The following is a 26,396-nucleotide window of genomic DNA, read 5'->3' as shown; positions in this document are numbered from 1 at the left end:
CTTATGATATGAAGTCTTCAATATTCATTTTATCATATGAATGATATTTAATGTCCATTCAAATTTCAAGTATCAGGACAGTCAGCATTTTGATTGTGATAATTTGGAAAGGAAACTAGTATAAAGCAAAATAAAACAAAACAGGGACATATATATGTGACCATCCACCACAAAGTGGTAGTAAAGTCGGCTCTAGGTCATTTTCTGTTTATTCCAGATTTTGAAAGAGTTCACTTTCAGCTTTAAAATGACACCTCAACCAGCTTCATCGGACATCTGAAAGTGAAGTTATGGTTCATCAAAGGTCAAATTCCTAGTATATTAATTTTACATAGAAATCCGTATACTGTTTTTGATTTATCTCAAAATGGAAAAATGCCGACTTTCTACGACCAGTTTGTGGTGGATGGGCACATATTAGCTTTGTTACCACTTGAAGTAGTACCACAAAGCACACTAAGAGGACTTAAAGATCAACATGGAATGAAAAAGAATTCCACCTCCTCTCATTTGCCATCCTTCAGCGAGTTGATTCTATTGATAACCTTCAATGCTGGTCCCAATTTCATGTTCAATGCGGTCATCAAATGATCTTCTTTCAACAAAAGCAAAGCTTGCCCATCAATTTCCTGCTTCTGAAACTCATCAGCGTAACTCTCACATCCAGGTAATGCCTGGATAAACTCATACACGTCTTGGACAGACCACTTGGCTGGGTCCCTTGAGATTGGACCAGCTGGAGGCGATTCTTCAAACGGATCATCAGAGGCTGGTGCTGTGTCTGGTTCGCTGGCTTGCGATGGTGAGGGCGCTCTTGCAGATAGGGATGACGTTTCATCAGATGCAGACGGTGGGTTGCTACTGCTGTCGCTACTGCTGGTTGTACTTTCAGTTCTTTCCTCCAGCTGCTGCTGCTGCAGTTCCTGCTGTGGCTGATGCTGCTGTGGCTGTTGCTGTTGTGGCTGATGCTGTTGTGGATGTTGCTGTTGCTCGTGATGATGGTGGTGATGTAGTTTTGGAGGAAGATCAGATGCTTGTGGTGTGTTCTCATTCTGCTGCAAAATGTAATGAAAATTACAAATAATAGAATTACAAATGATATTTGAGATGTTGCTTGCACTGTCCTTTTCTTGAGTTAGTAACAAACAAGCAGTACTTTTGTATATTGAATTACACCCACTATAAAATTACTGGTACATTCAATACCCCCCCCACACAGTCACACACACACACACACAATGAAATGCTGCATGAATTATTTTAAAGGAGCTTAAATTGCGCAGCACTAGCAGTTACATTTATGGCTATGAGTCCCGGCCATGAGTGTCAAAATGATTTTGTCGCTAACATTTCAAAACATACCCCCTACATGTAAACACCATGTACATGTGTCATTTACCAGTGATTACAAACACACACACCTATTAGGTCGTGCATAAAAGTGAAGTTTTACATATGGTGCAAAGCGTGGATAAAAAAGACACATGCATAAATACCAAGGTCTTTGTATTCTCCTATAGAAGTGAAAAGTATGCCTATTCCCCCATGCACCTTTACTATGTCAGAGGCATCAAAAGTGTATCCTCAGTTTGCAGCCTCACTTTGTCCCTCAGTTTGCCATAAATCTTGGTTAGTATGTGTATTTCTAAATACATGTACTTCCTCTCTTTTTGGATAGTGATCCAGACATACACACACATACACACCTGACACTTTTTTCAGCACACAGACCATTCTTTGATGATCAAGTTAGCACTTTTATTACATGGGATGATGTAGGTACATACTATAATTTGGTTCATCTCAAGTTTGGTAGTGCGTATTTTGCGTGCCGCAGTATCAATCGCGCACGTCAAGTTAAACGCCCTAAGTGTACACGCTCGGCGCTCGCGTACATGGGCGTTTTGTTGCCACGCTTGCAACACAACCAAGTAGCATTGTCGTCACTACCAAACTTGAGGTGAACCAAATTATAATAAGAGTGCTCTCCAATGTTATATTACATAAACTTTTCACAACTTTATATTAATGTGATGGTAACAAAATAACATGCAACTGAGTGTAAACTAAGATTGTGGTGAGATTATTGGAACAAAAATTAAGGGTGCATAAAAGTAAGTTGTACAGGCCACAAACTCATGCAAATTTTAGGAGCAAATTTCAACTACCAGTTTTTAATGAAGTATTCCTGATACTACTTGGTAATGGGGAAATAGGGCAAATTATTTTTCCTGAGGTACTGACTGCGGGCCTATCACCCTGGACCTGGAGGGTGAGGGGTGATAGACCTGTAGCCAGTACCAAGGGTAAAATACTTGCCCTATTTCTCTTCCATGTATACATGTATTGTATAAACCATGAAGTAATTTGTTTTATTCGGCTATGAGGATGAGGTTGACATGTAGATAGGGAAAACATGGCAAAGGAAAGGCTTTTTCATTTGCGATTGACCAAGAAAGTGGCATGATTTGCTCATGAATATTTACTCGTGAGGTAAACTAAATATACTTTGATTCTAACTTTCATAATTGAAATAAAATTATTTGCATGATTTTAGTGCAATGTTGTGATAAGTAAAATATAATGAAATGGTGAAATCGCTTCAAAATGCATAACATAAAAACACCAACTCCAATTCAAATGTGTTGATTTTTCTATGATTTAATCAACACTTTTCCATTCTTTATTTTATGAGTTCAAGACACATGTAATTTTGACGAGGTCTTGGCAAAAACTTTGAGGTAAACAATTCTTTATTGATAAAAAAGAAAAACAGTAAGTTTACTATTTTTCTTAGTGACCAGTATATAGTCCAATATTATTGTGTGCAATTTTCTGTTGCAACAAAAGCGGAGTATTCCATTCTCGGCTATTCCGGTACTACCCTACGATTTTCCGGTCAAAATATTTGTTAAGCTACTTTGTTCTTTTTTTCAATATTTTGTCGCTGCAGAAAAACACTGTTGCAATGTTCAGCTAAACGCACACAAAACAAAACATTGAATTATATACTGATGTCCCTTATTGGTAGGTGTATTTATATTATTTTTGTTTCCTGAGTATTTTCCACATTATTTTAAGCCTTACCCAGTTACTGCTCTCTTTATGGCGGTATCTCTCAAGCTTTGGTTGGTATTTTGAAGGGATAAAATAAAAGTTAACATTTGCAAGTTAAGTTCAAGGGGCGTTTCATCACAGATTTGAAAACTCGAATTGGTGGAAGTTTATACCTGAACTTATCAATTATGCACGCACACATTACACACACCCCACCTACAGACATAGACACCTACATACTCCCACTCATATGTGTGTCCAACTGGGGACACACACCCAATTTTTTTTTGACAACCGGGGACTTGTGTGTCGACTGGGGACTTTTATGGCCCAAACTCCTACCAATCGGGGACCTGTGTGTTTTTGTGTTTAGTACAACCGGGCACCTCACCCTACCTCATGTAAGTACCCAGTTGTACTAATGCTTTTTTTTTGTTGACATTTTCACCCATACAGTACAGGGAGCCCTATAGAAAAAACGATTGGGGATGTCCCCACTTGTAGGGAAGTCCTCAGTTAGTGGGAAAAACACCCACAAAAGTCCTCATTCGGAGGGGTTTACAAACTCGCCCAACCTAACCCAACACACCTACATTCACACAGGCACATCTCAGACTGATCCACCAAATCTACATTATCCGGGTTGCGGATTATAATTATAATCGGGTTGCGGGTTCTCTGGTTTAATTCTGTACAGTTGCCACAAAAGTGATCTAAATTCCAATTAAATATTTCATATTACCAGTAATTAAATATATTCATATATTTTAAAGGCTTAAATTCAGGGATGGATAGATTTATTATTCTCAAAATCAAAATGGTTAAATATATTATTTGAAAGAGTGCATGGTTATTAGGACAAGCACTGTCAGTGAAGTTAATAAATATAAAGACATAAACTGAATGAGACGGGACAGTATACATGTAGTTTAGTCATAATACTTGAAATTATTTGTTCAAATTAAAGTTATGGTTAGAATATTTTCCTGGTGGAACTGGTTCTTTGTCAACTGAAACACTGAAATTTACTTGGTATACTCTCAGTGTCTTGTGTTTAACGTACATATGATTCACTTTCAAGGTAGATGTTCCAAATGAAAAGCTTATAATCCCAAAATGGCAAAATCATTCTCACTGTAAATCAAAATAATTTTTTAAATTTTTTTTTATATTTCAAACTCTACTGGTGACCCGCAGGTCAAATTGCTAGAATTGACTTTGGTACCATGGTAAACATCATGATTTTCTACATAAAGATGTCAAATGTAAAAACGTGATGAAAACAAAACAAAACAGCGGCTGGATTTCATAATTTTCAATGCTGTAATATATAATGTACACCCAAAATTTGTTTTGTACTATATCACTACACGTTTTCTTTTTCGATGGCATCGTCAGGTGTAAGCGTTTACAAGTATAATTGAATCAGGGGCCACGTTTGATTGCTTCAGAGGCCCTGATGCCAGAGCAGGCACAAACCCATGCCTCATAGTACTTGTACATATCATGTGATGATTAGCCCATATCAAGTATGGTCATATAACATATCATGATTTGTCTCATTCTCCAGTAAGGTTTGTGGGATGATTATTTGTGCATGTTCTTCTCAAAACCAAAGTGGTTAATACAGATTAGGGTTAGAAGAATTAGTTTAAGGGCTATGTGCAAAAAATATAAAATCTTCACAAAAAAGTAACAGCTGTTATAAATATGCATACAGCTTCAGAACGATCAATCATAATCACATTATTTTCGCATAGAAAGGAGGATGGTTTACTTACGTGAATTTTAATACCCAATTTGTCCAATGTTGTTCAATATTTCAAACATAGTGTTTTCAAAGAAAAATACCATAATTTTAAAGTTGCAGTTTAGAGCGATCACTGGTTATTACAAAAGCATGTAAAATCTGCCATTATCTTCGCATTGAATTTAAATCAATGTAAAAGTATGATGAAAATAAAATTCTAATCAATAGAAATAACTTTTAAATTCAGGTTGTTTTTTTCAAAAACACTCCTGATGGGGTATCAAAATGTGCGTAAATAAACCACCCTTTTTTCTATGTTAAAATATTGTGAATAAGGTTAATAGTTCTGAAGCTGTAGGCATACTTATAATTGGCTGTGTTACTCTTTGTGACGTCAAGTGTTAATGTCATACTCTGCATTTTAAAAGTTGACAAAGAACCCAGCAGAATTAAAAAGTGAGGAAGGGATGTACTTGGTATAATTTTTGAACTTACCGCAAAATTAGCAGTGTAGCTAAAATGTGCACTCTTTTAAAACAAATTAAAATCAGAAAAATAATATGTTGTAATTTTTTGGAAATAAGGGGCAAAAACTGATTTTACATGCTTTCTTACCAAAACTTCCAAGACTTTGAAGAACATTCAACACATTGAGTGTGTTTCAGAAACTCTTTGGTCTTATTTAGGCATCAGAAAACAGAACATGCGTAATACGCATATACATGTATTCCGAACATCCAACTACAATATCATGACTTTAGATTTTTCACAAGTCTTTCAGCTTGATTGTTCTGGCATGAAAATGCACAATTTACAATGTTTAGTGAAATATAAACCAATTTATAAACCAAAAATAGTTGCAAAAATAGTTGCTCACCTGAAAGCTTTTGCACTCTGAATGGATTTTAATTGGTAATAAGATAATGTTGTGTTTGGTCTCTTAACCAAAATCGGATTGGATTTTTACTTTTATTCCCAATCAAGTCTAAATATACAGGATTAGAATAGGGCATTGTTTCATCTGGCAAAAAACTTTTTTCTCCTGGCACAAGGAGTATATGTTGTGACGGTCGCATCACATAAAAACCATTTTAAAGAATGTATAGCACTTACCCAAGGTTGTCCAACATTGAAGCTAAGTCTTCCATGTTTCCCCCTCACACCCTTCAATGGTTTCGCCTTGGTTTGAAGTTTCATGCTATGCTTCGCTCTCTCTGGATGCTCACGTTTCGGAGAGAACAGCCCAAGTTTCTTGCTGCAGCCCACGTTGTATCGTTTGGCACACGACAAGGAACAGAAACGCTTGGAGCGAGTGAAATTGCGTGCAGGTGCAGTCTTACCGCAGAATTCACAACGGAGCATGTTCTCCACCTCTGTTGTGTTTTCTGAAATAGTTTTAAAAACATGCATTGATTCAGAATTGGTATCATGGTGGGCTGTTAAAACTATCTCTTTTCATATTGAAAATGGAAAAAAATTCAAGAAAGCTAACGGCTGAAGGGAAGGTGTGGGCACCCTTTACTTCAACAAGGCAAAATGTTCTTTATCAAATCACACAGACAGCATATGGTTTAAATACAGATGAAAACACCTGCTGAAATCTGAATACCTAGTCTGGGATATAACAAGCCTGTAAAGTAACTTTTTCTATTAAGAGTTATGAGCAGTTTGCAAGCGTGTATGTTTCAGTGAATAGTCATGTGCATGACTGGCTGATCAACAATCATAACAATAACATGATTGACCCACTGGTCATCATGCGCATAGAAGGGGTGGCAAGGGGAGATTTCGCCTCTTCAACATGCTCGATAATCACTGGCATGTATCTGGATCTCTGTAGCATTAGCACAAATTTACTTAACAGCATGCGAAAATTTGGGATTTACACAACAAGTACAACAACTAGGCCAGTGGAGTTTTGTTCAAAAAATTTGCTTTGTAGGCTAAAAACTCTCATTTCACATCTCTGGTGGCACATGTGCTGAAGGTTCCTACTTCTGGCTTAGAAGATCAAACATAACTCTTGAACCTGCAGAAGTACCAGGACTGGCATTAGACAAAATTTGGGCATTAACACAGGAGGGACTACAGATTTTTTCATCTTTCCACTACCATTCACTCCAAATAAACTTTCTGTACCTGTTTGACTGATATTTAGAGCTTCAAACCAAATTTTATGAGGGATGTGGAATACAGGATTTAACAGGACTTGTACATGTATAACCTGTTTTTCTACCAGGATTTGGAGGTAGCACGGTCACATTGGAGTAACTTCTGAGAATGGAGAAAAATGATCAAATCTGAATGGAATTGAAGATATGAAGGAGTGTGCAGGATTTTTGAGATTTCAAGGATCACAGTGCTATGTAGGACTGGAACCAACTAAACCTCTTTATCCCCTGCCTTTATACATACCTGCATTGTCTTTCTTTGGCTGTTGCTTTGGTTTATGCTGCTTGTGTGGTTTAGGTGTGTGTGGTTGCTGTTCTGGAATGACATCTGGCATCTCAGGAGTATGAGAAACCTGCAGATGAAAAACATAAATAAAATTACAAGAAGTATGTTCATACACATTGTAAAAATGTTATCCAGACATGTTTATCTTTGTATATTATGAGCGACAATATAGTTTAGAGCTTCAATGATTGGGTTCACTACCATTCACTGGAATATTCTATCCTTAAAGGTACCAGTGGACTAACTCCCTGCTGTAGATTTTCTGCGTGCAGACATGTGGCCTAGGGTTATGAAATGGAGATAGGCGCCGCCCAATGGGCCGAAAGGCTTGGGAAGGATTTAACTAACTAACTAAAGGTGAGTAACCTGATTGACAGCCTCATCCCCCCAATCAAAATGTAGATTTTGGTTATCAGGTGAATGCTCATATTTTTCTCATTAACATATTGAAATTAGGCGTTCCAAATTGGTATGTTTCCGGAGAAATCATCAAAAAACTGTTAAATTATTAGCCTCGACTGTGGTATACCACGTTTGAGACTAATTCAGGGCCTAGATTTCGAGCCAGTTTGCGGGAATCAAAAACCATCCGAGTCGCTTACTGCATGATTCAATGAATTGATTCTCGCAACAAATGTTACGCGAATCATTACGAGAATCGATTTGTTGATTTTCGTTGAATCTGTGGCCCTGTAATTCATCAGTTTTTCCAAATATATCAGGTCACCTTAAGATAATGACTGCAAAATAAATAGTGACATGTTTTCTTCACTGATTAGTGATTATACATTTCTGCCACAAAGATACAATGAAAAATCTTTGTTATATTATTTCATGATTTCAAGAGTTATATAGATCTTCTTTAACCCCCAGGACACTACTGATCATCTAACAACATTTCTGATTGGTTGATAACTTGAAATGCTCATTTCAATTGCCAATTATGACTTGGCTTTAAACTATTTATGGTCAAACTTGTATTTGCATACGATCTTATTAATACCCTCCTTGATTGGTTCAAAATTGGACACAATATTCATTTTGGCCAATCGGCAGGTAGTTCTCACGGGTTAATGTACTTTTCAACTCACCGGAAATGGTTCCTTTGATTCTTCAATGATGAATCCGTCGATGACATGAGTAAGAACCTGGGGTCTCACAATAGCTCTAGGAACCTCCTTCTCCATGAAGCCATTCTCCTTGATGGTCACCACATCTGACATCACTGTGACCTCTGTCCTCACATCAGTCTCTGGTCTAAAGCTCAACTCTGGCCTTACACTGGCCTCTCTACGGGCACTGATTTCCGGTCGGAATGCATCAGTCACTTCTTTTAAAATCCCAGCTATGTTTGCTATGTGTGGAGTGCTCGCAGTGGCGCTCACAGTGGCAGTCGGCAATGACACGGCAGGTTTCTTGGATCGCCTGACCTCTGAACTATGACCATGCCCAAACTGTGACCCAGGTTTAGGTGTTGGCTTTTTGTCATGCGCTTTTGGTTTACTGTTGTTATTATTATTTCTGTTATTTCCATCCGATTTCAGATTGACTGGTTTGGCCATTATCGGTGTGTAACTTGATTTTGGAAGAATAGGAATGTGAGGGGCTGGTTTGATGGCTTGCGAATAGGATGGGGGTGGATTTGGTATGGGTCTATTTCGCTGTTGAACTGATGGCGCTACTAGTCCTAGAGGTGGGGATGAAATCGGAGAAACAGGTCCAAACTGCGAGTTGCGATGCTGATGCTCACGGTATTTAGCCGCTGCATTTGCGAGAGCTTGCTGTAGACGTGCCTGTGCATTGTTGATTGTTGGATTTTGGCTTCTGATCATTTGTCCACCTGTAGGATTGGCAAGATTACCGATAGCAGATGAGGTAGGGGGAATGCCTGCACTACTCTGAGGGAATATGTGGCGTGCTTGCTGCACAGCCTGTAAATGTGCTTGAGCTCGGGCAGCTTGTGCTTGAGCATGTGCCGCTTGAGCCTGAACTTGCGCCCTCACTGCTTGTGTTGAAGGCGATACCCTGACCATTCCTGGTGGCATTGTCACTGTTGTGCAAGGTACCCCTGCAGTTGTCGTAGCCGGGACTGCATGTGAGCGATTAAATATAGGTGTTTTTGTAGTCATGATAACTCTTTGCTGCTGCTTTGGGGATCGTGCTCTTGGCCCAGCCATGGGGTTGAATGGCATCAGTGAGGGTCGACAGCCTGGAGCGAGACTTGTTCTTATGACAGGGTATGATGTTGCAGTATGCAGACCCGCTGTGCTGATTGGTCTTTGTAATGCATTAACAGATGCTGTGAGGGCACCCAGTGTACCACCATGTTTTCCTACAGGACTGGTGTGGCTCACTGTGAGTGGTATTGGTCCTCCACCAGGGTAGATCAGGGCAAGAGTTACAGCAGGTGAACCCGGGGAATGAGGTGACGGGCTGTGTCTAGCAGGTGATAAACCTTGGGAAAGAGAAAGAAAGAACAGTATAGAAAATAATTAAGCTAATAAATAAAATGTTTTATCCAAGATCATGCCACAGACTCTGTGGCAATACTCCTATATGTTCAGATCTTTATGGTCTACGTGATTTTATTTCTGATGAGACTCTCATTTGCAATACATTTAACAAAGTGTTAACTTCATGAAAAGAAGACAATTACTCCGTAATGAAATGTAACGTGTTGAAATGTTGGAAGTTGTTTATAACAAGCTCAGCTGAGAGTTCATCCCAAGTGCCTGATGTCTATGTGGAAAACAAGGCATCTGGCACCTGGACACCCCTCTGGCTAATGCCTGGCAACAAAAATGTATATAGTGTTTACCTGGTGATGAGCTACCTGAAGACAGATGGTGAGGAGACATAGACATGACTTGTTGATGTGCAGCTGGAGCAGGTGGTATTGCTGTACTTGCATGCTGATGTGCTTGAGGCTGTGAAGAGAGGGATCAATAACAAATTTCTTTTTAAAGGATACTGTGTTTTTATTTGAAATATGTGGTAATCAGAGAAGCTATTTTACACTTCCCATAATGCATTTCTCCTATTTCAATTTCCTGCACTGATTTGCTATCTACAGTTTGTCCACTCTGAAGTACAAAGTGACAATGCGAGCATAAACAGCGTGTAAACCGTTCGCAGGGTTGCGTCTCTGCTGCAGGTGTGCATGCCTTCAAAGTCAGCACAATGTGCGTCCGCGTAGGTACTTTGTACTTCAGAGTAGACTGACTGTAGTCAGACTTTGAGTTTTGAGGAGTTCGAGTGCTATCACACTCCTCTGCAATCCTTAAATGATCACAAGGAGTGTGATTTAAAGCACTCCTTAATCTTTAAGCTTGCATCATATTTAAGTCTAATCACACTCCTCATTCATAAAATAGCACTCCTCACAAGTTTGAGGAGTGCTATATAAAAACTCCTCAACAAAAGTTTGGAAAGTTTTTTCAAGCATCTGTATCTCAAATTATTTGTGACATATTCATATCGTGTTGCATATCAATGGATAGCTACAATACTCCCCTTTACAATGACACCCCATTTGAAACAATAACATTTTTCACGGCTGAGTACATGCCTTGTGAATGTAGTGGGGTCTCAAACAGAATTTGCCAAATTGACCATTATTCTGCACAGCAAGCTGCAATCCCATATCTTCACAATCGGGGAACTAACACAATCCTCCAAGATGACACCGCTCGCCTTACAGAGCCACGGTAGTCAATGACTACCTACAGAAATGGGAGTATAGTCAAAAAAGCCTGCCATCAGGCCAGACCCGGGGCCCAGACCTCAACACGATTGAACACTTTTGGGACCAGCTTTATTGTGCTGTGCATGCCAGAGAAGCTGCCCCATATGCAACCACATTGAATGACCTGCGACGAATCCTTGTTGAAGAATAGAATGCCATGCCACAGCAACGTGTAACCAGTTTGGTGAGCAGCATGAGGAGAAGGTGCCTAACTATTGTGGCTGCCTGTGCTTTTCCACCCGCTATTGAGGTTTCAGTTTCAAGTGGCTAGCGTTGTTTGAGCACAGAATAATGGTCAATTTGGCAAATGGGGTGTCATTGTAAAGGGGAGTATTGTAGCTATCTATTGATATGCAACATGATATGAATATGTCACAAATAATTTGCGATACAGATGCTTGAAAAACTTTCCAAACTTTTGTTGAGGAGTTTATATCACACTCCTCAAGTTTTTTAAACTCAAAGCCTGTAAGACTAGTGCAACATGGGTAGATTGTGGCGAAATGTGCCTCAATGAACAGAATATCCAGATCTTGCAAAATGTGTTTAAATCTTGACTATCAACCCATGTTTAGCCAGTCTATTCTCAACATGAAAACAAAGGGAACCTGTACAAAGTAATAGGAGTATCATTTGATGAAATGAGGTGATCATGTTGCAACAGATTCTGGGAATGGTAAGATATCAGTTCTCTGTGTGGTAATATTGCAAACATATGTGACCATCCCGCAAAACTGAGCCCTGAAGTCGCCAATCATCATTTTTGAGATATTCAACCAAAATATATTCTGCTTGAAATTTGCTTTAAAATGATGTATATCATGTCTATAGTACTTGACATTTAAGTAGTGAAAAATCAATAAATCAGTCAATAAGTCCTTTGTTTCCTATTGTTTATTGTTAAGTTCAATGGAACATATCTGCATAATCGTGGCACTGGCGACATCCGGGCTCAGTTGTGATGGATGGTCACATATACATGTAGTCTGGAAACTTGAAGAATCTAGCAGATTGTGATTGGCCAGTTGATTTTGACTGACATCAACAGTTTATTATGTTAACATCATCACGATTGGTCAATAATATAGAGTGTGGTGACTGATGACCTGTCAATAACACAGAGGTGTGCATGCCATACAGTGACATACCTTTCCTGACATATAGGACAAAAGCAGTCCATTCAGAAAGGACTGCGAGATATAGCACAGCATTGAGCAATCACCTAAGTATGGATTGTACCACTAGTGCACTCGTGGATCCTATGTGAAGAAGACTAGTTTGGGACCTACTCCAGATTCCAGAATAATACAGCACAAATTATACATTTCGGAATTACAAAATTATTAATTTTTTATGCCAGATGAAACATAGCTGAATCCTAATCCTTTATTAGTTTGACCAAACTGGGAATAAAGTTAATATTCCATATTCAATACAATTTTCTAAAACAAAAAGCCAAAACATATAATTTTTAGGCTGTGTTTTGATTCTTAGAACAATTAACCACCGATTATAAAGACTATTCCAGTGTCTGTTGTTTGAGCTTAAATTGTACAAATACTTCAGGTTCCTTTCAATCAATTATTAAAATAGAGAAGAGAGATTGAGAGTGATATTGAAGCATGATATTATGATATTGAATACTTGTAAATGGTCGCATGTCATAAGTTGGGTATGCTAAAAGGGTGGAGGGATTACACTTTTCTGAAAATTGTGATACAAATTTGATTGGCTTTCCGTAACCCCATATCCTACAGCAGTGGTTGATGCCTCATTTTAAGCCTAATTTTATACTCTTTTAGTCTACTGAAGCATATAATTATACATCATTCGGTAAAAAATCACATCAGTTGAAATGAAAAATGCCAGGGTGGAGGAGCAGGCGGATGTGGAGCAGGCGGATGCTTGGAGTGTGCAATAAGGCCTATTTTAAAATTCACATGTCAGCATGTCAAAACTACTGGTTACTTTTTCAAATCTAGGAGGTTATGATGTATTGACAGCTTTGAATGTTGAATTTGTACAACTAAAACAATTACTGACTACTTAAGGTGGTACTACACCCCATGATAAATTTTGTGACTAATTTTGCAATTTCAAAGTAACTACACACTGGTAACAAAAGTTATATATATTATAGGGGCAAGGAATCCAATTACTTCACTGAAATTTCAGTGATTCAAGACAAGGGGTTCATTATATATGTAAAAGAAATGAGGTACATTCTAGCAATACAATGTACCTCTTTTCTTATCATAAATAAAGTACCGCTTGTCTTGAGTCACTGAAATTCCAGTGTAGTTACTGGATTCCTTACTCCTATAATATACATAACTTTTGTTACCAGTGTGATATTATTTTTTGAGAAAAATGCAAAAATTGTCACAAATTTATCGAGGTGTGTAGTACCACCTTAAAGGGTTATATGTTCCATTTTTTTCATTTTTAATGAAATTCTAGTTGAATTTCAGTATTTTTAGCAATATGCTAATGTACATTTCTCTTCTTGATATTCATTTCCTCAATAATAGAATAACCATCTCGCTAATTACTCGTAAAAAGGTCATTGACCTTCATGAATGTAATTAACATACATTACAATTATTTTAAATAGTTCATTTGAAGCATTAATGTATTGAGAACATATCCTCCAAATCTGATGATATTCTTGCATAAAATAAAAATTTTACAGTCATTTTTGTAATTGAGGTCCGATTTGAGAAAAACACATTTGAAAATTGAGATTTACATAGACGCCTGTGTATTAATTAATTAGTAATTAAGCATTATCTCACAAATTAAGCAGGTTTTAAGGTTAAAATTGGTGTTAATTATTAGAGATTGTCAATATATATACAACATATCCAAAAATACATTTTTTGTCATTTTTGACCATGTAATGGAAATTGTACCCAACTTATGACATGCGACCAAATTTACTAATTCAACAGATAAATAAAATTGCAAGAAAACTTTTTTTCAAAAATGGATAATTAGGTTGAACTAAAGTATTAGGATTGAGCTATGTTTCATCTTGGAAAACTAGATCATTATTCTTTAATTCCAACAAATTAGTGCTGTATTATAATCATTATTTTGGAAGATTTCATTAGTTAATGCTACTTACTGGTGTTGGTAGATCACTCATGACAACCAGCATCCTACTGGTTGGAACTGTTGTACCATCTGCACTGACATTTGGCCCTGGTGATATTGGTGGCTGATGACCATTCATGATGAGGAGTTGAAGACTGGATTCTTATAATGAGTCTCACACACCACTGTAGACATGAACATGTAAAGAAATGTGCAAACAAATTAAATTCATTAATAATCAGTATGGTACATGTCCAAAGGCAACACCTTTCATCAATTGGAAAAAAAGTTAAAGCCAAGACAGATAATTAATGATTTTCATGATTGAAACAAAGTCATTTTGGGTGGGCACTTATGTTTTAAAGCAGACAATATGTAAAAAGGCACATTCAATACAGTGTTCGAAATATGCCTCAAAAAGTTACAGGCCAGCCGGGCTTGACCTTAAAAAGTTACAGGCCAGCCGAGCCGGCAACTATAGATGCCAGTCAGAAAAGTTACCGGCCAGGCCAAAAAGTTACAGGCCAATGGCCGGCTGACCGGCCCTATTTCGAACGCTGATTCAATATTCATCCATCATCATCAGTTTGCACAGAATTAGAGAAGGAGAACTGGGACTCAACCGCCATCTTGATGAAGCCATGGGGGTATTCGGTTTCCTTTGGAGTGCGAACGAGGTATTCGTTGTCATACTACATGTACATTTGTAGCGCGATATCGCATGATGGGTGAGAGACACACTTGATACAACCTGCACTGCACACGATACCAAGACGCTAAAGATGAGATGCAGAATTTGTTTCGTTCGTCTCCACGCACTGTCGGCAAGGACCCTAATCCTCCAATTTTCTCCCCTTAGCTGACGGTATACAAATTGATTCGTACCAAATGCTGGACACTTATTTAGTAGTTAATTTGACCAAACACATAATAGATTTGGCTATTCTTCCCCTCCATAATATGTACATTGAAGCTCAACCTGGCAACATCCGTCCATCTGCCAAGCAGGGCTTCAACCCAACTCTTGCAAAAATATAGGGATCATATAGGACCATTTTGGAAAAAAAAATCTATAGGGATAAATATAGGAATATTTTGGGGGAAAATATAGTTACAATATAGAGCAAATGATAGAATGGAGAAATTTGATCAACATACTGTATTTTACACAAAATGTACAATATTTACTGAAAACAGTTTCTTCTTACTAGTGAGTGCATAATTTTGCACAGGTAATGGCCTCCTCCATTTCCCTTCATAGCCATTCCTATCCACAGCCCATGATCATGTGCAATGAATTGGGATAAATGTGTTACCTGGTACTTGCTTAGATTTTTCTAAAATTGTTTTTGTTTCACACAAAAGTGTCAGTAATTCATCACATTTGTCAAAAACAATTTAAAACATACCAATTATTTTTGTTTTATTAGAAGTGATACCTTACAATGTACACTTGTAGTGTACGTACCGTATGTAAAACTGATAATACCTGGCAAAAATGTAGAAGAAACATGATTTCAGTTAATAACTTGATGTCTGAAATGACACATTTTGTTGAAATATTCTACTGCATAGTATCTTCAATTCATATATGGTCGCATGTCATAAGTTGGGTATGCAAAAAGGGTGGAGGGATTACACTTTTCTGAAAATTGTGATACAAATTTGATTGGTTTTCCATAACCCCATATCCTACAGCATTGGTTGATACCTCATTTTAAGCCTAATGTTATACTCTTTCAGTCTACTGAAGCATATAATTATACATTATTCAGTAAAAAAATCACATCAGTTGAAATGAAAAATGCCAGGGGTGGAGGAGCAGGCGGATGTGGAGCAGGCGGATGCGGGAAATGTATGTGAAAATTCACATGTCAGCATGACAAAACTACTGGTTACTTTTTCAAATCTAGTGACAGTGTGGGTATGATGTATTGACAGCTTTGAATGTTGAATTTGTACAACTAAAACAATTACTGACTACTTAAGGTGGCACTACACCCCATGATAAATTTTGTGACTAGTTTTGCAGTTTTCTCAAAAAATAACTACACACTGGTAAAAAAAATTATGTATATTATAGGGGCAAGGAATTCAACTACCTCACTGAAATTTCAATGATTCAAGACAAGTGGTTCATTATATATGTTAAGAAATGAGGTACATTCTAGCGGTACCTCGCTCTTTTCTTATCATAAATAACGTACCGCTTGTCTTGAGTCACTGAAATTCCAGTGTAGTAACTGGATTCCTTGCCCCTATAATATGTAACTTACCAGTGTGGTATTATTTTTTGAGAAAAATGCAAAAATAGTCACAAATTTATCAAGGGGTGTAGTACCACCTTAAAGGGTATTATGGTCCATTTTTTTCATTTTTATTTTCATTTTTAATGAAATCCTAGTCAAATTTCAGTATTTTTAGCAACATGGTAATTACATTTCTCTTCTTGATATTCATTTCCTCAATAATAGAATAACCGTCTCGCTAATTATTCGTAAAAATGTCATTGACCTTCACAATGTAATTAACATACGTAAAATTATTTCATAGAGTTCATTTGAAGTATTGATGTATGGAGAACATATCCTCCAAATCTGATGACATTCTTGCATAAAATAAAAATTTTAGAGTCATTTTTGTAATTGAGGTCTGATTTGAGAAAAACGCATTTGAAAATTGAGATTTACATAGACACCTGTGAATTAATTAATTAATAATTAAGCATTATCTCAAAAAATAAGCATGTGTTAAGGTTAAAAATGGTGTTAATTATTAGAGGTTGTCAATATATATACAACATATCAAAAAATAATTTTTTTGTCATTTTTGACCATGTAATGGAAATTGTACCCAACTTATGACATGCGACCATATACGCTATACAACATCGCGCATGATTGGTCGAGAGCCGGTATCCCGGATGTGAGATCGCCGGGTAGGGAAAATGAAGGAAAATCATGTTTTTTAATAAATGTTACTGGTATTTTTTTATTATTATTTTGATGAAATAAGAATCACCAAATGTTCAGGTACGGTATGCAAGCGCCCCTCAGGCATAAACAACCGTTTAGTCATGAAAATATATGAATGAACCCCTAAATTATACCCCAACCGGGGTGTTTAAAAGGGCATTTAGTGATCCACAGCCTCACTCCCAGTGTTCGAAATAAGCACTTATCCTCTTGTCCAAAAATCACTGGGGACAACCATATTTAGCTATGTACTTATCCTCTGGACAACCACTATTTGGATTCTTTGCAGTCAAAAACATGACATACCGTATATATTTTGGGGACAACCAAAATGTTTTGAGGACAATCTGAATTCATACTTTAGTTGTTCTCGGGACAACCTCCATATTTTCCTTTAATATTTCGGACACTGCTCACCCCCCACTTTCCTCAAAAAATATAGAGATTTTTTATACCACTGGATAATGGATAACCTCTGGCTACATTATACATGTTTATGTTACCGTACCAACAATTTCTTGCAGATTAATTCATTTAGCAAAAATATCGTCAAATTTTAATATCGTTCCAGTGGTATACCAGAACGAAATTACAACAGTGGCCTATGGAGCAGTGAAATACACAAAGGTAATGATCAAAATCATGCATAACTCACAAACGCAAAATCGGAATCAACTGAAATGTTGGGAGTAGTAGTAGTACAGTTTTTTTCGTGGATATCTACTGAAAAATGTCATAAAAAGAGGATGCTAGGATCACAAAATCCTCCTTTAAGTTTAAATGTAATTGTAAGGCCACTAACAGTCAATTTTGAGTTTCCCGTCACATAATTTCTGAAAACAAGTGAGGTAACTTTTTCATTACGGTACCATTAAACAGCGATGCGGATATGGTATTCACCTGCACCAGGACTGAGAAATGCGACATTTTCGATGTTTGTACTGGGGAATTTCAGACACGGAGACTTTCTACAAATTCGTCCAAAGGTAACCAAGCGGCAAAGGGTTGGGGATCGCATTTTTAACTATCACTAAATGTTTCGGAATTGAGGTCGGCTAAAAAGTAGACCATTCCGGGGACTGTAAATTGTAGATGTCACATTTTGAACAGTGAGCGATAAGTGACCAATTTGGCTTTCAGCACATTTATTGTAGGTATGCTAGGTGAATTCAAATTTGCCATCAAACTGCATCATTTTATATAACAAATCAAAGCCCTTGAGTAAACAAAGCCAAAACTGAAAACCATTTTTTCATAGCACTTTCCGTAGCAAAGTTACATCTTGTCAAAGATTGACTTTCATCAAAAAGTTTCAGCTAGCAAAATTCCCCAAAAGCGGCATTTCGAGGTGTTTCTAGATCTTAGTCTCATTATGATAGCAGCTTTTTTAATGGAACTGCTATCCAAATCCCTCTAAAATTCCATGTGCGGGTGACTTATCACCATAAAAAATCATATATTTGGGTCAAGTGAAGTATAGAGAACATATTTATGTAGGTTTCTTTCTTCGGGCACTTGTTTTAAATTTCTATGTAAATATGCATTGACATTGTCGGCGAATTTGGCTGACTAGCAAATGTGTTAACTAAGGTTTGCCTGGGTTACCTATTTATTGGGCCTCAAGTGCTCAGTGTGCTACTCATGTACTTACTAAATTTACTTCAGTGAGTGCTACTAGTTTTGTAGCCTAGGCTTTCGACTCCCAAGACTAAAGCTCTTACAATTTACAGTATCATAGTATGCAGTAGAACTAGACGAAGTGTACTTTTACTTTACTGATGGGATTTTAATTACCCTTGCAGCCGGTCACGTCTGAGAGATTATTTTGTAAACAGACGTCATGTAAACGCACACAAGCTTAAATATGCATGTATGGGGCTAGTCCAGGCAAGTCAATTTGGCGATGTATGCAAAATTCGGAAGACTTGTCATTGTTGTCACACAGGTCATTAAATTCAGGGCTATAAACTGAGAAGTATTACACACATATTTTGAAACCACTTGCTTACAGTATATTTACCAGTTCATTTCTTCCGACTTACCCTAAAATAATGGTGCAAAACAGTTAATAAACACACAATTTTTGCATTTTTATACAAGCCGTCTCGAGCTCCTCTCGAAGCTTTTCTTTCCTGTATTTTTTTTTCACAGTGCGAGCGCCCTCATTATAGCTGAAAGTCCTTTGTTTTGCTGCTGAACCACTCTGGCTGAACTGAGAGCTTCCTCAACTTTCTTGGTTTCAGCCCGGGTTTCAGAAAAAACAGGAGCTACAATTTTTAAACAAGGTTGAACGATGCACCTGGTAAACACCGATTGTTTACAATTGTCAACAACTTGTTTAGTTTTTTTCTAACAGTGTAACAATCAAGACATTCAGAAAAAATACAGTTTAAAAGTGAAGATTGTATAGTGAGTAATCAGCCGGGGTAATCAGTTCTTTTGATTAAATACATTTACAATCTACTATTATACAAATATTTACTGCTCATGAGGGATCTGGTGGAATCTATTGGTCCCCGAGGTGAACTGGAGACCGTGAGCCTACTATTTTCCCGAGGCCGCCAGGTCGAGGGAAAATAGTAGGCTCACGGTCTCCAGTTCAGTGAGTTCACCGAGGGGACCAATAGATTCCACCAGATCCCGAATTTAGAGCAGTAAATATTTGTTTTATATCCTTCATTAATATATTCTTTGTTCATTAAACACAAGGCATAGGCCTAGGCATAAATGTAGGCTAGGCCTAGTCAAGGCTACGCCGGCCTTGCTTTGTTTTGATTGGAATGCACGAAGCACGCACACAGTTGAGTGGCTAAAGCTTACCGTGAAAATGTGTGACAACCTCTACAATACCGCCGTGAAACGAGTAACCATGTTTAAAACATGTTCCCTGTTAATTCACCATCAATATTAAGATACTGATCCTGATGTAACTCAGATTATGCCATAAACCGCCGTATTTTAGCTGCACTTCTGTCATGTCTGTGCTGCTTAATTGTGTGCTTCGCAAGACAAAACGAATTGCTACACATTAATACCCCGGAGCCGGTACTGATATCCCGCGTATGTGGCGAGTTGCATTGACCACTAGGAACTGCGACGCGGTTATGAGGTCATACGCGCTCCGGGACGCGCTCAGAGGAGATAGTAAAACTATTTCCCCGGGAGATAGTACTTTGAATAGTACCCCGTTCCTCATCAATCGGCTTGTTAACAAGTTTGCAAAATAGCAAAACTATTTTTGGTCACATGATACTCGTTTAACCAATTAATGAACGAGAATATATTAATGAGGGATATAAAGTAAACTATATACATGGGTGCTAGGCAGAATAGACAAAAAGACAGAACAATATGGAGTAATGAATTAAAGACTTGACAGGAGTTATAGGAGTTAAGGTGGTTTGTTTTGCTGTCAGTGTGCATGTCCTCATCCGATTATGGTTTGGTGGACTGCCCCAGCAAACACAAAAACGTTTTAAAAACGTTTTAAATAAGTTATATTTTGGCTTTTAGTTTAGGTAAAAACGTTTTAATAACATCAAAATGTCGGGTTTTATAAAGGTCATGATAACGTTTTAAAACGTTTTGTATGAAAACACACTACAACAATATTTTGAAATGTTTTCAAAAAATGTTATTGTAAACTATTTTTGAAAACATTTTTGCCAAATATTGTGTCAATACTTAAATAACATGATGTTGAAATATTTGAACCCAGCAAACACAGAAATGTTCTTAAAATGTTGTTTTTTTTCAAACCTTTTAATAACATTTAAATGTCGGGTTATATAAAGGTCATGAAAACGTTTTTAAAACGTTATTGCAAATATTTTGGGCAAACATTTTTCGCAAAATATTTTGTTTAGAATGTTTTGTATCAAGTTTTCAAGAATGTTGTTGGACTGTTATTAAAACGTTTTTATACTCTTTATATAACCCGACATTTAAACGTTTTCTATAAAATATTTTTGTTTGCTGAGCAGTAGATTATCAAAAAGGTTATGAAAACGTTTTATACTCTTAATATACCCTTTATATAAGGCCAAATAAAAAATAAACATGTTTCACGTCCCCTCCCGCTTCCTTTTTTGAGGTTTCCTCAAATATCTTTTTATTTTTTGAAATCCAGTTATAACTTTTCAACAAATAGGCCTATGTCTAGGAAGTTGGGATGCTTTCTATGGCCTTGTTAAGATACAAGAAACGTTTTAGGAAGGTTTTGTGATCATTAGAGGGGGTGTAACTCTCAGAACAACAAATAAAAAAGGGCCTCCTCCTTTTTCCAGGCATTATTGTATATATACGCTAAAGCAGCTCTAAGTATGGGTATTTACACCAATTTTGCGATAAAAAATAGAAAATAAAAAGCCCCCTCTTCCTCCTTTTTTTCGAAAACACGGACGTGAAACATGTTTTATTTTTTACTTGGCCTAACCCGACATTTAAACGTTTTCTGACAACCTTTTATAACCTTTTGCGAATGATGTCGAAAACGTTTTATTTTGGCTGGAGCGTGATCCTAAAAATGCCTTTTATCCAAACTTATTACAAGACCTCTTTAACATTGAGACTAAATTTCCCTTTTAAAGGGATTTGTTTTATTATTCATTGTAGTAGTGTCTATTGGTAATTCTATGTAAATGAAAAAACCTGTAAAGAAATGGTACGGATCACCAGTTTCATTAAACTTGACCTTGAACTTAACGGAATATAACGGCATTACTGTATTTTGTACTGGGTTTCATATGTTGTTGTGGTATTTCAAGTGTGCGTATTCCGTATAGATGACATTGGAAGAGAAAAAGAAACACTACATTAGTTGCTGTACGTTTTTGTGTGTCGTAAAGCAGGTAAATTCTTCATTAATTATCGTCGATCTCAAAAAATGAGCGATATTTTAGCCTATTTAACCCTAACCCAACTAGGTCTCACTAAAGCTCACTATTCAAACCACTCTGCGTGCATGCATTCCACATGCATGACTTGATCAACCCAAGTCATACCGTATACCCAAGGAATCGTTGGTCGGGCTCGGGCCAACATGTGTGGCTACATGCTGGGGATCTTCTGCGTGGCATGCGAACTTTGGGGGTCCCAGGTTCGAATCCCGGGAGTGCCAAGTGACTTTTCTCCTCATCTTCTCTCCTTTTTCGTTTCTTCTTTCCCTTCCGATAGCAAAAACAACACGGGTAGGGTTAGGGTTAATAGGGCAGTAGGCCTGGGAGGACAAAATTAATACGCAAAGGCAAACTGTGGTTTATTATAGGCCTACTTACAACATGGTAGTCAGATGTATCGGTATTTGCATAGACGTTATTTTCTGATGCGCCACACAGCGCCAGAGCAAGGGGAAATGTGCCAAAAATATGCTTAAATGAGGTCAAAAACTAACCAGTTGAATCTAACAAGTTTTTGTAAATTTTGTATCGATATTACGAGCCGGGAAGCTCCGGGAACTCAACTTTTCCCTGCTCTCAGTAGGTATGTAGGGGAAAGTGGGGTAATCCCGGGCACCTTTCGTTAAGGCTACACAGGTACAAGATTAAATAAAGTTCATCAGTGAAAATCATATCAATGCAAAGTAGGAGTAATGCTCTAACTAGTAACCAGTTTTTGATAACTCAACATATATAGTTAATTAGTTATAATTAAAAAACAAAATGGTAAAAAATGATGGGGTAATGCCGGACACGGGGTAATCCCGGACTAATGATTGCTGCTAAGAGGGAAAGTGGAGTAGGATGATAATCCCCTAGAATGTATTAGGTACTTCTGTTACCTCAAGCATACAAATATGGGGGCTGTCGTTGTTGTCTATATTTCGAAATAGCAAGTGTCCGGCATTACCCCATCTGTATAGAGACGCATGTGTGTCCGGGATTACCCCTCACGGTCCCGACTTAATTTTTCAGTGCTTGTTCTACTAATCCATTTTTAAGATACAAAAATTCATACATCCAGCTAACAATCAAGTATCAAACATAATTTTCATCTATACTTCATCTGTGTCCCTTGTCGCATTAACTGTCACCCAGCTAATAAATCACTTTTCAGATAAAAAGTCAAAATGGCAATTTCTGGTTTTCGTAATTTTCACAAAGAAAGACGAGACCCACAGCGCTGGTAGTAGTACACGTGAGGTACACCTTGAGGTAGCTAATACCCTAAGGTAGTATAATAGTGCCACCCTTCTCCGTTTAGCTGCAATCGATGTGTCCGGGATTCCCCACAGTCCGGCGTTACCCCACTTTCCCCTATGCCAGTATGTATGGACAATATACCTATGCCACGGTTCAAATGTAACTCTTTGTGAAGCCGTGACCAACACGTAAAAAGTTTACAAACTCTCAGTCATGATATTCTGCAAAGAGAAAACTAAAACTTTCACCTTTTATACACACAATTTATTAACCCTAACACCCAAAAATCTTACAAAATCTTACGATGAAAAATTCTGCGCATGCATGAATCCCAGGGTCTGCGATGACGCAATCAGCCGAAGTGTTATATGAGCACGGAATTGCTGGCCGGGCAGCAATAACCCGTGTAGCTACCGGTCCGTGGTCGTTCGGTTGGCATGCGAGGGGTCATAGGTTCGAATCCCGGGGGTGCCAAGTCAAAAATTCTTCTTCTTCTTGACTTTTTCGGATCTTCTTTGACTTCCGATCCCAAAAAAGCAGGGTCCAGTGTTAGGGTTAATAGACCATTTTGTCACATTCACTTCCTGTGGAATTTCTAAAATGATGTCATATTCACTTTACAATCTTCTTCAATGGGGGTATTCATGTTTCATCTGGAAACGTTTAACACCAAAGATCTTTTTCCAATCTAGCTCTAGTTGGATTTTTGTCAGCCAATCACGGCCTAGAAGGCTTGGGTATAAGTGTTTCTTTTTCTCCAAATCACATAGCCACTTTTCTGATTTGCCATCTACCCCTTTCAACTTTACCATGAACTTTTAGGCTTTCTCCTGTTATTGTTTTGAATTTAACAGAGGGTTTTTCTATGGGTATTTTCCCGAACTTCTCCCGAAATTCCTGGTGTAATCAAACTTTTCCCACACACAGTAACAACTTCCATTTCCATTGATACATCATCATTGATCCTCACTTTTGTCACTATAGGATCATCATATTTGGATCCAAGAACATTGATGAAGGGTACATTACTTCATCAGTGAAATCACTATCAGTGTGATCAGCATCCTGATCACTTGTACTGTATTCGCGATCACTATCATCAAATTTGTAAACTCCTGATTTTTCTTATAATTATGTACCCGTTTTACGCCTATATGTTTCTTATACTACTACTATAGTAGGCTATATTACTAGTATTCTTAGTGTTACTACTATGTACTCTTACCACCACCTTTGCTGCTTTGGCATACACTTCTCAAATGTCATTTCCCAGCTTTCCGTCCACAATTCTCGCATGTATAGCCTTTATATTTACAATCTTTCTTCATATGATTGTCCTTTCCACAAAAGTTTATTTTTACGCCAACTCGCTTCACCGAATTCTTATCGTCGTCCTTAAAGCCATATTATAACATTTGCTGAGGAGGACGCCCTCACTGATTATTTAAAATTCATTTTTACACGATTATATTGTACTTTATTAAACCAATATACCCTGCAAAAATCAAGACTTTAGGTGCTGTAGTTTTGTCAAAATCCGAGATTTTGAATTTAACGATGGAATCGGCGTTTTATTATTACGATGGAATTATTAGTCGAACGCATACACGATGTTCATAACACACAGTACGTACACGGCGTGCGGGACGGTGATCTGCACAAAACAGGGTCGTACCATAACATGACCGAAGGAGTGGTACGTATTGGCGATTATGTGTTGGTAGTAAATTCCAATTTTCTTTGCTTTGCCGTAGTTGTTCGGCTCAAAAATAAAAAGGGATATATCTGACAGTAAAACCTAACATTTTTTAGCAAAGAAATGCTAATCTATTTTGTATGAAAATGTTATAATACGGCTTTAAGTTCTTCAGTTTCCCTGTCCGCTGTTTCCATGTTACTGTTAGTGGCGATTTGTTAAACCTTGTCCAAAGTTATTGCAGTCTCATCTTTGGCAAACAGTCATCGCTTGATTTATTTGTTCTTCAGACCATACGAAAACATCTCGTATGGCAGTCTCGCGAAAGTCTCCGAATGCGCAATCCTGTCCCGAATCCGGGGCAGGTTTCCTTTAAATAAGCTCACCAAAAAGTCTGTTTTGACTCTCCATCCTTTTGCGTTTATAGACGATAGAACTTGTACCGATTTGCTGAAGTTGTTTTCTTGGGGTTGTAGGTAGTGTAGGTGCTGACATATGTCCCCCCCTCTCTCTCTCAGTTGATTATAACATTTTTGCTCCAATAACATAAATTAATGTTGCAAATCTATTGGTTTCCTTGTAAACTCCTGATATACCAGCAAATGCTGTTCCAGTCTATCTTGATACCATTCAAAATCTTCCATATAGGGATCGAATTTTGTCAAACATGATAGCTGGATTCCTGGTTTCATCTGGTGGTGCCATATCCCAGCAAACACACAACCTTTCACACACACTTAAAACTACGGGGTCAAAAAATGACCCAAACGGGGTCATTTTTGACCCCAGCATAGTTATCAACTAAACACCATACCACTAACGGGGTCATTTTGACCCCATTGGTCGGGGTCATTGCAATGACTACATATTTGGGTCAAATAGTAACCCCATTGGGGTCAAAATATTACCACATTTCGGGGTCAAATGAAATGACCCCTTCAAAAGGGTTGCCTTATTGGGTTACTTAATGACCTCATTTCGGGGTCAAATGAAATGACCCATTTGAAAGGGTTGTTTTATAGGGTTACTCAACCACATTTAGGGGTTGTTTGGATTTTTTTAGTAGGCCTATGGTCATGCTGGTCCCACCAGGACATAAGTGTGTTTCTGCACAGTAAAGCATTACATAAACAGCAAACTGCAAAATGCATCTGTGTATCACACTCACACGCAGTCAGTCATCGCCTATGACAGTTCACGTATTATAAGCTTACATGATATAAGCTTATAACAACTGCAGCCAAGACACCGGCCACGACAGCATGAAATTGGATGATGCATCTGCGTGCATAGACAAGGGTCTATGCATCCTTGCAGTCTCACTTTTCAACTAACTTTTCATATTCCATCATGCAGACAAGTACACACGACAATCCGCTGAGCTGCACAATCAGAACCAATATGGCGCTGATGTGACCATGTGGGAAGCCGATGCACACCGTGTGTGCAAATAGTTCCGAAATGCAAGTCATTATAAAGT

At 37.7% G+C, this 26,396-nt stretch overlaps 2 protein-coding genes across 9 annotated transcripts in view; one reads left to right on the top strand and one right to left on the bottom strand.

Annotated features, from left to right (window-relative positions):
- Positions 1–393: 393 nt before the first annotated feature.
- LOC140157169 (uncharacterized) lies at positions 394–19,216 on the bottom strand. Of its 5 annotated transcripts, XM_072180265.1 has the most exons (9): positions 19,123–19,216; positions 14,137–14,290; positions 10,083–10,191; positions 8,356–9,719; positions 7,223–7,331; positions 5,921–6,192; positions 5,303–5,335; positions 3,088–3,123; positions 394–1,055 (listed from the first exon to the last, which is right to left on the bottom strand). In XM_072180265.1, exons 2-9 carry the CDS (start codon positions 14,242–14,244, stop codon positions 507–509), a joined length of 2,580 nt encoding a protein of 859 aa, XP_072036366.1. In that variant the 5' UTR covers positions 14,245–14,290; positions 19,123–19,216; the 3' UTR covers positions 394–506. The 5 variants fall into 5 exon arrangements, with proteins under 5 accessions (XP_072036366.1, XP_072036368.1, XP_072036369.1 ...); XM_072180267.1 differs by lacking the exon at positions 3,088–3,123; XM_072180268.1 differs by lacking the exon at positions 3,088–3,123 and having other exon boundaries at positions 394–1,052.
- Positions 19,217–21,797: 2,581 nt separating this feature from the next.
- The window catches only part of LOC140157167 (aminopeptidase N-like), a 49,348-nt gene continuing 44,749 nt past the window's right edge, over positions 21,798–26,396 (top strand). For 3 of the 4 annotated variants that reach the window (XM_072180264.1, XM_072180262.1, XM_072180261.1), the window contains exon 1: positions 21,815–21,930. The gene's annotated coding sequence lies outside the window, so the exon portion shown is untranslated. Of the gene's footprint in view, positions 21,931–26,396 lie in introns of all 4 variants that reach the window. The other variant, XM_072180263.1, reaches the window with a different exon arrangement.

This window comes from Amphiura filiformis, chromosome 7, assembly GCF_039555335.1.
Source record: "Amphiura filiformis chromosome 7, Afil_fr2py, whole genome shotgun sequence".
NCBI classification, from domain to species: domain Eukaryota; kingdom Metazoa; phylum Echinodermata; class Ophiuroidea; order Amphilepidida; family Amphiuridae; genus Amphiura; species Amphiura filiformis.
This window is presented reverse-complemented; position numbering and strand designations above follow the sequence as displayed.